Source organism: Agelaius tricolor, unplaced genomic scaffold (genome assembly GCF_023055355.1).
Source record: "Agelaius tricolor isolate 1412-34295 unplaced genomic scaffold, bAgeTri1.0.p SCAF_125, whole genome shotgun sequence".
In the NCBI taxonomy this organism is placed as follows: Eukaryota; Metazoa; Chordata; class Aves; order Passeriformes; family Icteridae; genus Agelaius; species Agelaius tricolor.
In genome coordinates this window covers 15750-28146 of record NW_027269385.1, presented here as the reverse complement: position 1 = coordinate 28146, position 12397 = coordinate 15750, and the positions used below count along the sequence as shown (strand labels likewise).

Genomic DNA, 12397 nt, shown 5'->3' with positions numbered 1-12397 from the left:
AGAAGCCCCCCAAGACCTTCTGGAGCCCCCCCAAACCTGGGAGATGTTGATCTTGGAGCCCTTGGCCCCCGAGACCACCATGGACTTGAAGTTGTTGTACTCGGACAGGGACTTCTGGGCAGAGGAGCCGGTCTTGTCACGGGCGTCGTTGAGGATCCGGTTCACCTGGTTCTCGAAGGTCTGGCGCAAGGTGTTGCCCGGGGTGGGCTCCAGCTCGTTGTTGTGGGCCTTCTCGATCACCTGGAGATGCCAAAAGCCACCCCAGAATGGTCACAGGGCTGTCCTGAATCCTCCTGGTGGCCAAAACCAGCTGAGAACTTCAAAAAAGCCCAAAAAACTCCACAGGAACCACCAGAAACCTCGTGAGATCCTCCAGGAACCAACCAAAACCTCGTGAGATCCTCCAGGAACCAACCAAAACCTGCTGAGATCCTCCAGGAACCACCCCAAATCCAATAAGGAGCACCCCAAGACCTTTTGGAACCTCCTGGTGCCCAAAACCACCTGAGAACCTAAAAAAACCCCAAAAAACTCCACAGGAACCACCAGAAACCCTCCTGAGATCCTCCAGGAACCACCCAGAACCTGCTGAGATCCTCCAGGAACCAACCAGAACCTCTTGAGATCCTCCAGGAACCACCCAGAACCTCATGAAATCCTCCAGGAACTGCCCCAAACCCCCTGAGATCCTCCAGGAACTGCCCCAAACCCGTATGGAGCACCTCAAGAACTTCTGGGCCCCCTCCAAACCTGGGACATGTTGGTCTTGGACCTCCTGGTGCCCAAAACCACCTGAGAACCTCAAAAAAATCCTAAAAACTCCACAGGAACCTCCCCAAACCTCCTGAGATCCTCCAAGAACCAACCCAAAACCCCCTGAGATCCTGCAGGAACCATCCTGAACCTCCTGAGATCCTGCAGGAACTGCCCCAAACCCCCTGAGATCCTTCAGGAACCATCCTGAACCTCCTGAGATCCTGCAGGAACCACCCTGAACCTCCTGAGATGCTGCAGGAACCTCCCCAAGCCCCACCTCGATGACGTCCTGCTTGGCCTTCTTGATGGTGTTCTGGATGTCCTGGTAGGTCTTGGCGTCGGCGATGGAGTCCCCGATGCCGATGGTGTGACCTGGAGGGGACATTTGGGGTTCAGGGCTCCACCAAGGTGGGATCTGAGAAGGTCCCCGGGTGACCAAACCCCCCTGAGATGCCACCAAGAAGGTTCCCAGTCCCACCAGGTCCCTTCAGTCCCAAAATCAGAGTCCAAGGACCACCAGGACCTCAAGAACGAGGTCCAAGAGGCCCAGAGCTCCACCAAGTTGGGATCTGAGAAGATCCCTGGGTGACCAAACCCCCCTGAGATGCCACCAAGAAGGTCCCCAGCCCCACCAGTCCCCATAAAAAGGGTCCAAGAACCACCAGGACCTCAAGAACGAGGTCCAAGAGGCCCAGAGCTCCACCAAGTTGGGATCTGAGAAGATCCCAAGGTGACCAAACCCCCCTGAGATGCCACCAAGAAAGTTCCTAGCCCCACCAGTCCCCATAAAAAGGGTCCAAGAACCACCAGGACCTCAAGAATGGGGTCCAAGAGGCCCAGAGCTCCACCAGGCTGGGATCTGAGAAGATCCCAAGGTGACCAAACCCCCCTGAGATGGCACCAGGAAGGTTCCCAGTCCCACCAGGTCCCTCCAGTCCCAAAATCAGAGTCCAAGGACCACCAGGACATCAAGAATGGGGTCCAGGAGCTCCAGGCCTCCACCAGGCTGGGATCTGAGAAGATCCCAAGGTGACCAAACCCCCCTGAGATGGCACCAGGAAGGTCCCAGCCCCAGGAGCACGCTGACCCTCGATGAGCAGCCAGTTGTTGATGACGGTCTGGATGTTGCTGTAGAAGAGGCGCGTGGTGTCGTGGCCCATCTCCAGGTAGGAGATGTGCACCAGGGACCCGGCCGATGTCCCCAGGGACTTCTTGCAGAGGATGCCCATGATGAGCTCCCCGTTCTCCACGATCACCTGGGGATGTCCAAGGAATCAGGTCAGGACCTCCAAGATCCAAAATAAAATCCCAAAACTCACCTGGAGCAACCCAAAACCCACCCCAGGTCACCTCAAAGTCTACAAAGTCCTCCTAGACCAGAGCAAGTCCCACCAAAGCTCCCTCAGATCCCACCAAAGGCCCCTCAGATCCCACCAAAGGTCCATCAAAACAACCTAAAGCTCCCTCAGATCCCACCAAAGCCCCCTCAGATCCCACCAAAACCCCACCAAACCACCCCAAACTCCCTCAGATCCCACCAAAGGCCCATCAAACCAACCAAAGCTCCCTGAGATCCCACCAAAGCCCCATCAAACCACCCCAAAGCCCCCTCAGATCCCACCAAAGCCCCATCAAACCACCCCAAACTCCCTCAGATCCCACCAAAGACCATCAGATCCCACCAAAGCCCCCTCAGATCCCACCAAAGCCCCACCAAACCAACCAAAGCTCCCTCAGATCCCACCAAAGGTCCATCAAACCAACCAAAGCTCCCTCAGATCCCACCAAAGCCCCACCAAACCAAGCAAAGCTTCCTCAGATCCCACCAAAGCTCCCTCAGATCCCACCAAAGCCCCATCAAACCAACCAAAGCCCCCTCAGATCCCACCAAAACCCCACCAAACCACCCCAAAGCCCCCTCAGATCCCACCAAAACCCCACCAAACCAATCAAAGCTCCCTCAGATCCCACCAAAGCCCCATCAAACCACCCCAAAGCCCCCTCAGATCCCACCAAGCCGCCCTGGAGCTCCTGCCAGGCCCCACCTTGGTGTCCCCGGGCGAGATGTGCTTGTAGGGGCCGCTGTCCTCGTCGTCGGGGTGGGTGCTGTGGGTGCGGATGCAGTTGATGTGGCCAGGGATGATCAGGGAGAAGATCTGCTTGCCTGTCCAGAGCGGCCGCGGCTTCAGGATGGCCGGCTGGGGCACCTTCCCGTCCCACGTGGACAGGAACATCAGCAGGTTCATCACCTCGCCCTGAGGGACACCCCAAAACTGTCATCAATCCAGGAGAACACCATGGAGAACCCAAAATACCTCAAAGATGTCCCAAACCCGCCCAAAATCCCCGTCCCACATGGACAGGAACATCAGCAGTTTCCATCACCTGACCCTGAGGGACACCCCAAAACTGTCATCAATCCAGGAGAACCCACAGAGAACCCAAAACATCCTAAAAATGCCCCAAAATCTCCTTCAGGATGGCCGGCTGGGGCACCTTCCCGTCCCACGTGGACAGGAACATCAGCAGGTTCCATCACCTGACCCTGAGGGACATCTCAAAGATGTCATCCATCAAGAAAACCCCACAGAGATCCCAAAACATCCTGAAAGTGCCCTAAAAGTCCCCAAAATCGCCCCGAACCAGACCCTCTCAGGAGAGATGTCCCTCTTGGTGACCTTGCACGTGGCCATCAGCGTGTCCCACCTCAAATATCTGCCCTAAATCACCTCAAACCACCCCAAACCAACCCTAAAACACCTCAAACCACCCCAAAACCACCATAAATCACCCCAAACCACCCCAATTCCTCCTCAAAGCCCCAAGATGACCCCGAGGTGGCCCCAGACGGACCCTCTCAAGGAACACGTCCCTCTTGGTGACCTTGTCCGTGGCCATCAGCGTGTCCCACCTCAGACACCTGCCCTAAATCACCTCAAACCACCCCAAAACCACCATAAACCACCTCAAACCAACCCTAAGTCACCTCAAACCAACCCTAAATCACCCCAACTCCTCCTCAAACCCCCAAGATGGCCCCAGATGGACCCTCTTGAGGAACACGTCCCTCTTGGTGACCTTGCGCACGGCCGTCAGCGTGTCCCACCTCAAACATCTGCCCTAAATGACCTCAAACCACCCCAAAACCACCATGAATGACCTCAAACCACCCCAGCTCCTCCTCAAACCCCCAGGTGACCCCGAGGTGGCCCCAGGACGGACCCTCTCGAGGAAGACGTCCCTCTTGGTGAACTTGCGCACGGCCGTCAGCGTGTCCTGCACGATGCCCATGACGGGCCGGTTGCTCTGGGGGGTGACGATCATCCTGGGCACCATGGCCAGCTCCTGGATCTCCGCCCGCGTCTCCAGAGACTGCGGCAGGTGCAGGTTCATCTCGTCACCATCAAAGTCAGCGTTGTAGGGCGTGGTGACGCTGAGGGGACATCATGGGGACATCATGGGGACATTGGGGACATGGGAGGACATTGGGACATGATGGGGACATCTGGGACCTCAGGGACATTTGGGATATTGGGGACATGGGGCAGGTTCATCTCGTCACCGTCAAAGTCGGCGTTGTAGGGCGTGGTGACGCTGAGGGGACATCGGGGACATCATGGGGACATTGGGGACATGGCAGGGACATGGGGCAGGTTCATCTCGTCACGTTGTAGGGCGTGGTGACACTGAGGGGACATCATGGGGACATCGTGGGGACATTGGGGACACGGGGACATTGGGGACACGGGGACATTGTGGGGACATGGGGCAGGTTCATCTCGTCACCATCAAAGTCAGCGTTGTAGGGAGTGGTGACGCTGAGGGGACATCATGGGGACATCATGGGGACATTGGGGACATTGTGGGGACATGGGGCAGGTTCATCTCGTCACCGTCAAAGTCGGCGTTGTAGGGAGTGGTGACGCTGAGGGGACATCGGGGACATCATGGGGACATTGGGGACATGGCAGGGACATGGGGCAGGTTCATCTCGTCACGTTGTAGGGCGTGGTGACACTGAGGGGACATTGGGGACATCATGGGGACACTGGGACATTAGGGACACGGGGACATTGGGGACATTGTGGGGACATGGGGCAGGTTCATCTCATCGCCGTCAAAGTCGGCGTTGTAGGGCGTGGTGACACTGAGGGGACATCGGGGACATCATGGGGACATCATGGGGACATCTGGGATCTCAGGGACATTGGGACATCTGGGATCTCAGGGACATTGGGGACACTGTGGGGACATGGGGCAGGTTCATCTCGTCGCCGTCAAAGTCGGCATTGTAGGGCGTGGTGACACTGAGGGGACATCATGGGGACATCATGGGGACATCATGGGGACATCATGAGGACATCATGGATCTCAGGGACATTGGGGACACGGGGACATTGGGGACATTGTGGGGACATGGGGCAGGTTCATCTCGTCGCGGTCAAAGTCGGCGTTGTAGGGAGTGGTGACGCTGAGGGGACATTGGGGACATCATGGGGACATCGGGGACACACCAAGGATGGATTCATCTCACCACACAAGGTGGACCAGGGCAGGATTTGGGGTGAATTTTGGGTTTTTTGGGGTTAATTTTGGAGTTTTGGGGTTAATTTTGGGGTTTTTGGTTGTTCTACCTCAGGTTCAGATGGACGGTGGACCAGGGCAGGATTTGGGGTTGATTTTGGGGTTAATTTTGGGGTTAATTTTGGGGTTTTTGGGGCATTTTACCTCAGGTTCAGACGGAAGGTGGACCAGGGCAGGATTTTGGGTTAATTTTGGGGTTAATTTTGGGGTTTTTTGGGTGTTTTACCTCAGGTTCAGACGGAAGGTGGACCAGGGCAGGATCCTGACCCTGTGGCCCATCATGGACATCTTGTGCAGCGTGGGCTGCCGGTTGAAGATGACGATGTCCCCGTCGCACATGTGACGCTCCACCTGTCCCCAAAGCCCCCCAAAGTCAGGGGGACACCCCAAAAATGGGGGAGGACACCCCAAAATCTGCATCTTTCCCCTAAAATCTGGGGTCAGAGTGAGGAGAACGAGGGGTTTGGGGTTAAATTCCCTCCCTGGTGGTGCTGAACCCCAAAATTGTGGATTCAACCCCAAATCTGGAATTGGGAACCCCAAAATCAGAGACTGAGCCCCAAATCTTGAGCTGTGAACCCCAAAAATCAGAATTTGAACCCCAAAATCAGGGACTGACCCCAAATCCAGAGCTCTGAACCTCAAAATCAGGGACTGAACCCCAAAATCAGGGATTCACCTCCAACCCCACAACTTTGAACCCCAAATCCAGACCCCTAAACCCCAAAACCACCAATCCCCCCCCTCTGTGTGGGTTCCACATCCACCTTTTGGTGTCCCCCAGATTTTTGGGGTCCCTCAGATTTTTGGGGTCCCACTGTTGATTTTGGGGTCCCTGAGATTTTTGGGATCCCGCTGTTGATTTTAAGATCCCTGCCCGGGTTTTGGGTTTTTTGGGGTCCCTCCTGGATTTGGGGTTTTGGGATCCCTCCCCAGATTTGGGGTTTTTGGGGTCCCTCCCGTGTTTGGGTTTTTGGGGTCCTTCCCGTGTTTGGGTTTTAGGGGTCCCTCCCGTGTTTGGGTTTTTGGTGTCCATGCCCGGGTTTTGGGGTCCCAGCCTGGGTTTTGGGTTTTTGGGGTCCCTGCCGGGTTTGGGTTCTTTGGGGTCCCTGCCAGGGTTTTGGGTTTTTGGTGTCCCTGCCGGGTTTGGTTTTTTTGGGGTCCCTCCCGGATTTTGGGGTCCCTCCTGGGTTGGGTTTTTGGTGTCCCTGCCTGGGTTTTGGGTTTTTGGTGTCCATGCCCGGGTTTTGGGGTCCCTCCCGTGTTTGGGTTTTTGGGGTCCCTCCCGGGTTTTTGGGGTCCCTCCCGTGTTTGGGTTTTTGGAGTCCCTGCCAGATTTGGGTTTTTGGTGTCCCTCCCGGATTTTGGGGTCCCTCCCGTGTTTGGGTTTTTGGTGTCCTTGCCAGATTTGGGTTTTTTGGGGTGCCGACCTTGTATCCGATCTGCAGGTGGAGGTCGCTGGGTTTGGGGTGGAAGCGGAGGTCGATCCTGTCCCCGTTGTCCCTGATGATGTACTTGGCCCCCGGGTACTGACTGTTCCCCCTGCGCACCAGCTCCTGCAGCCTGGGCGGGGTTTGGGGTCAGTTTAGGGGATTTTGGGGCTCTGGGAGTCACCCCACAACTCTCAGAGTCAGCTGGAGAAGGAGCAGTGGGGTTTAGAGGGTGTTTGGGGTGGTTTTGGGTTATTGGGATCTGTTTAAAATAATCCTAATCCTCCTCCCCCAATATCCTTGTGTCCACCCCAAACCCCAAAACGACCCCAAAGCTCCCTAAATCATCCCAAAACTGCCCCAGGTTTGTCCTAAAATCCCTCAAATAGCCCCCAAATCCCTTTGATTTAACCCTTAAATCTCCCTGACTCCTCCAACCACACCAGACACTTCCCCAAATTCACCCTAAACACCCCAAAATCTGCCCCAAAGTTCACCAGATCCTCCCCAAACTCCTCCAGCCACTGGTGGAGGTGACAACCTCACCAAAGGTTACAGTGATGGAACAAGGGATACCCATCCCAAAACCCCACAAATCCATCCTCAAACCCCATAAATCCACCTCAAAACCCCATAAATCCCCTACAAACCCCATAAATCCAACCCAAACCCCATAAATCCCCTACAAACCCCATAAATCTCCTACAAACCCCATAAATTCCCTACAAACCCCATAAATCTCCTACAAACCCCATAAATCCACCTCAAAACCCCATAAATCCACCTCAAAACCCCATAAATCCACCTCAAAACCCCATAAATTCCCTACAAACCCCATAAATCCCCTACAAACCCCATAAATTCTCTACAAACCCCATAAATCCCCTACAAACCCCACCTGTCGATGTTGAAGGGGGTGATGATCTCACCAAAGGTCGCGTTGGTGGCAACGGAGTGAGGAACACCAACACCAAACCCCCCAAACTCTCCTGAATCACCCTAAACCTCCATAAATCCATCCCAAACCCCATAAATCCATCCCAAACCTCCCTAAATCCATCCCAAATCCCCTACAAACCTCCATAAATCCACCTCAAACCTCCATAAATCCATTCCAAACCTCCATAAATCCATCCCAAACCTCCATAAATCCATCCCAAACCTCGCTAAATCCATCCCAAACCTCCATAAATCCATCCCAAACCTCCATAAATCCATCCCAAATCCCCTACAAACCCCCTAAATCCCCTCCGAAGCCCATGAACCCCCTATGAGCCCCACCTGTCGATGTTGAAGGGGGTGACGACCTCGGCGAAGGTCACGTTGGTGGTGATAGAGCAAGGAACCTCCCAGCCCAAACCTCCCTAAATCCATCCCAAATCCCCTACAAACCCCATAAATCCATCCCAAACCTCCATAAATCCATCCCAAACCCCATGAATCCATCCCCAAGCCCACCTGTCGATGTTGAAGGGCGTGACGATCTCGGCGAAGGTCATGTTGGCCGCGATGGAGCGGGGGACGCCCACCTGGTCGATGGCCAGGTTGGGGTCGGGGGTGATGACGGTGCGGGCAGAGAAGTCCACGCGTTTCCCCATGAGGTTGCCCCGAACCCGACCCTCCTTCCCCTTCAGCCGCTGCTTCAGGGACTTCAGGGGGCGCCCCGACTTCTGCATGGCCTGGGCGAGGAGAAATTGGGGGGTCAGGACCCCAAAAACCACCCCAAAAATCCAGAATCCATCAGAGGGGACATGAACTGATCACCCTGGGTTCTTGTGGAGGTTCAGGGAGGGGTTTTGGGGGGCAAAACACATTTAGGGGATCCCCCAAACTCTGCATGGACTGAGGGAGGAGAAATTGGGGGGTCAGGAGGGTTGGAAACCCCAAAATCATCCCAAAAATCCAGAATCCATCAGGGGGCGTGAATTGATCCCTCCCGGGGATGTCCCCAGCTCCTGTTGGGACTTTGGGCTCTGTCCCTGCTTGTCCCCTTTCTGTCCCATCTGGGACACCCCAAAATCCTTCTGTGACCCCCCACAACCCCTTTGTGACCCCGTAAAACCTCTCTGTGACCCCCAAAACCTCTCAGTGACCCCCAAAAGCCCTCAGTGACCCTGGGCAGCTCCATGTCCACCATGGTGGCCACGTTGACCTGGAACCATTTGACGTCCATGGCCATGACTTGGGGCCACCACCTGAATGTCCCCTCAACTTGTGTCACCCCAAAACCCCTCTGTGACCCCCCAAAACCTCTCAGTGACCCCCAAAACCCCTTCAGTGACCCCCAAAAGCCCTCAGTGACCCCCCAAAACCTCTCAGTGACCCCCCAAACCCCTCAGTGACCCTGGGCACCTCCATGTCCACCATGGTGGCCACGTTGACCTGGTGATGGACTTGGGGCCACCACCTGCTTGTCCCTCAACTTGTGTCACCCCAAAAGCCCTCAGTGACCCCCCAAACCCCTCAGTGACCCCCCAAACCCCTCAGTGACCCCCCAAAAGCCCTCTGTGACCCCCCAAAAGCCCTCAGTGGCCCCTCCTGTACCCGGGGCAGGCCGGGCAGCTCGTTGTCCACCATGGTGGCCACGTGGAACTGGAGCAGTTTGACGTCCTCGGCGATGACGTGCGCGGCCGCCCCGTTCTGCTCGTTGCGCCGCAGTTGGTTGTTGATCTTGACGATGTCGGCCAGCTTGTGGGTCAGGTCATCCTGGGGACAACCCCAAAATTAATGGGGTGACCCCAACGTTTATTAATGGGGGGGTTGGTGTTGATAGAAGGAGGTGAAAAAGCCCAAAATGCCGTGGGGAGGGTGCAGGGTGGATTTGGGGTGAGAGGAAAATGGGGAAACCCCAAAGAGATGTTGGGGGTGACCTCAAAAGGGGATTGGGGAGCCCTAAGGAGTGGGGAGACCCCAAAAGGCATCAAGGACCCCAATGCCCACCCTGGGACCCCACAAAAGCTGCCCCAGCTGGTTGTGGGCAGAGCCCTGCACGACCATGGCTGGGGACAGAGACAAGGGGGGACAGGTGCCCCAGGGACCCCAATACCACCCCAAACAGCCCCAAAATGACCTGAAAACCCCAGAAAATGACCCCAAAACCCCAGAAAATGACCCCAAAACCCCAGAAAATGACCCCAAAACCCCACCTGGTTGTGGGCAGAGCCCTGCATGACCACGGCTGGGGACACAGCGGGGGCACGGTGCCCCAGGGACCCCAATACCACCCCAAACAGCCCCAAAACCACACAAAATTACCCCAAAACGACCTGAAAACCCCACAAAATGACCCCAAACCCCACCTGGTTGCAGGCAGAGCCCTGCATGACCATGGCTGGGGACAGAGACAAGGGGGGCACGGTGCCCCAGGGACCCCAATACCACCCCAAACAGCCCCAAAATGACCCCAAAACCCCAGAAAATGACCTCAAAACCCCAGAAAACGACCCCAGAAAATGACCCCAAAACCCCACCTGGTTGCGGGCAGAGCCCTGCATGACCATGGCTGGGGACACAGACAAGGGGGGCACGGTGCCCCAGGGACACCAATATCACCCCAAACACCCCCAAACCCCCACAGAATGACCCCAAAACCCCACAAAATTACCCCAAAACCCCACCTGGTTGCGGGCAGAGCCCTGCATGACGACGGCCGGACGCACGGACAGCGGCGGCACGGGCAGCACGGTGCACACCATCCACTCGGGCCGGGCGAACTTGGGGTCCATGCCCAGCACGAAGCATTCCTCGTCCGAGATGCGCTTGAAGATCTCGTGCACGCGCTCGGGGCTCAGCAGGATCTTCTTCTCCTGGGAGTCCTCGTTGACGTGCTTCCACTCGGCGTAGAGCTCCAGCCCCGAGCGGCGGATGCGCGGCTGGTACCGCCCGCAGCCCCCGTGGCCCTGAAACGGGGCAAAAACGGGGAAAAATGGGATTATTTGGGGTGAAAATGGGGTTATTTGGGGTTAAAAATGGGGTTATTGGGGTTTCCATTTGGTGTAGAGCTCCAGCCCCGAGCGGAGGATGCGCGGCTGGTACCGCCCGCAGCCCCCGTGGCCCTGAAATGGGGGAAAATGGGGGAAAAATGGGGTTATTGCCATGGAAAATGGGGTTATTGGGGTGGGAATTGGGGAAAAATGGGGTGAGAATTGGGGTTATTGGGGTGAGAATTGGGGTTAATGCATGGCTGGTACCACCCACAGCCCCCGTGGCCCTGAAACGGGGGGAAAATGGGGGAAAAATGGGATTATTGGGAGGAGAAATGGGAATTGTTGGGGTTATTATAGGGTTAAAAATGGGCTGGTACTACCCACAGCCCCCATGGCCCTAAAATGGGGAGAAAATGGGATTATTTGGGGTTAAAAATGGGATTATTGGGGTGAGAATTGGGGTTAATGCATGGCTGGTACTGCCCGCAGCCCCCATGGCCCTAAAATGGGGGAAAATTGGAATTATTGGGGTTAAAAGTGGGGTTATTGGGGTGAGAATTGGGAATTATTGGGGTGAGAATTGGGAATTATTGGGTTAACAACAGGGGCTGGTACCGCCCGCAGCCCCTGTGGCCCTGAAATGGGGAGAAATGGGGGAAAAATGGGGGAAAAATGGGGGGAAAATGGAGGAAAAATTGAGGAAAAATGGGGTTATTGCCATGGAAAATGGGGTTATTGGGGTGAAAATGGGGTTATTGGGGTGAAAATGGGGTTATTGGGGTGAAAATGGGGTTATTGGGGTGAGAATTGGGGTTAACGCATGGGAATTTTGCGCCACAAATGAGGATTTTGGGGCCAGAAATGGGGAATTTTTCGACCCGAAATGGGAGTTTTTGGACCCGAAATAGGAATTTTGGACCCGAAATAGGAATTTTGGGTTAAAAACGGGAATTTTGGGGTTAAAACCGGGAATTTTGGGGCGCCCACCTTCTCCTTGGTGAGGTCCTCGTCGCCCTCGGGCTGCTCCACCCCAAACTTGTGGTCCATCTCCTCGCCGCCCTCGCAGATGTTCTTGCCCTTGCACAGGTCGTAGACGTGGGTCAGCCTCTTCTTGGGCTGCCCCTTGGACTTGCCCAGGATGTCCTTGATCTTGGGGTTGTTCTGCCCAAAAAACCAGGGTTGGGGTCAGGAAATGGAAATTTGGGGACAGAAAATGGAAATTTGGGGTCAGAAAATGGAAATTTGGGGTCACATCGCGGTTTTGGGGTCGGAAAAGGTGATTTTGGGTGTCTGGTGTTGTCCCATTGTGGTCCCTCAGCATCTCCAGAGCTTCCAGGAGGTGACAACCCCCAACTCTTGTTGTCACCTCTTCTTGGTGTCCCCAAATTTTATCATCTCTTCTTGATGTCCCCCAACTTTGTCACCTTTCCTCTGTGTCCCCCAACTTTGTCACCTCCTCTTGATGTCCCCAACTTTGTCACCTCCCTTTGATGACCCCAAATTTTGTCCCCTCTCCTTGATGACCCCAAATTTTGTCACCTCTCCTTGGTGTCCCCCCCACTTTGTCACCTCCCTTTGACCCCCAGCACCCCCAAAATGGTCCCAAAAGCCCCCAAACCCCCCACACTCCTGATGTGTCCCCGAGATGTCCCCAAGGTGCCACCACGGGGCCATTTTGGGCCATTTGCAGCCCAAACCCAA

General features: G+C 55.5%; 1 protein-coding gene across 1 annotated transcript in view; it reads right to left on the bottom strand.

Annotated features, from left to right (window-relative positions):
* POLR2A (RNA polymerase II subunit A) overlaps positions 1-12397 on the bottom strand; it is a 29930-nt gene that overhangs the window by 15816 nt on the left and 1717 nt on the right. The window contains exons 4-14 of the mRNA XM_071420088.1: positions 11684-11857; positions 10388-10669; positions 9315-9476; positions 8229-8449; positions 6771-6903; positions 5567-5691; positions 3979-4189; positions 2802-3011; positions 1844-2012; positions 1034-1128; positions 37-240 (exon numbers count right to left, since the gene is read on the bottom strand). Of these exons, the coding sequence (XP_071276189.1) occupies positions 37-240; positions 1034-1128; positions 1844-2012; positions 2802-3011; positions 3979-4189; positions 5567-5691; positions 6771-6903; positions 8229-8449; positions 9315-9476; positions 10388-10669; positions 11684-11857 (1986 nt within the window). The remainder of the gene's footprint in view (positions 1-36; positions 241-1033; positions 1129-1843; positions 2013-2801; positions 3012-3978; positions 4190-5566; positions 5692-6770; positions 6904-8228; positions 8450-9314; positions 9477-10387; positions 10670-11683; positions 11858-12397) is intronic.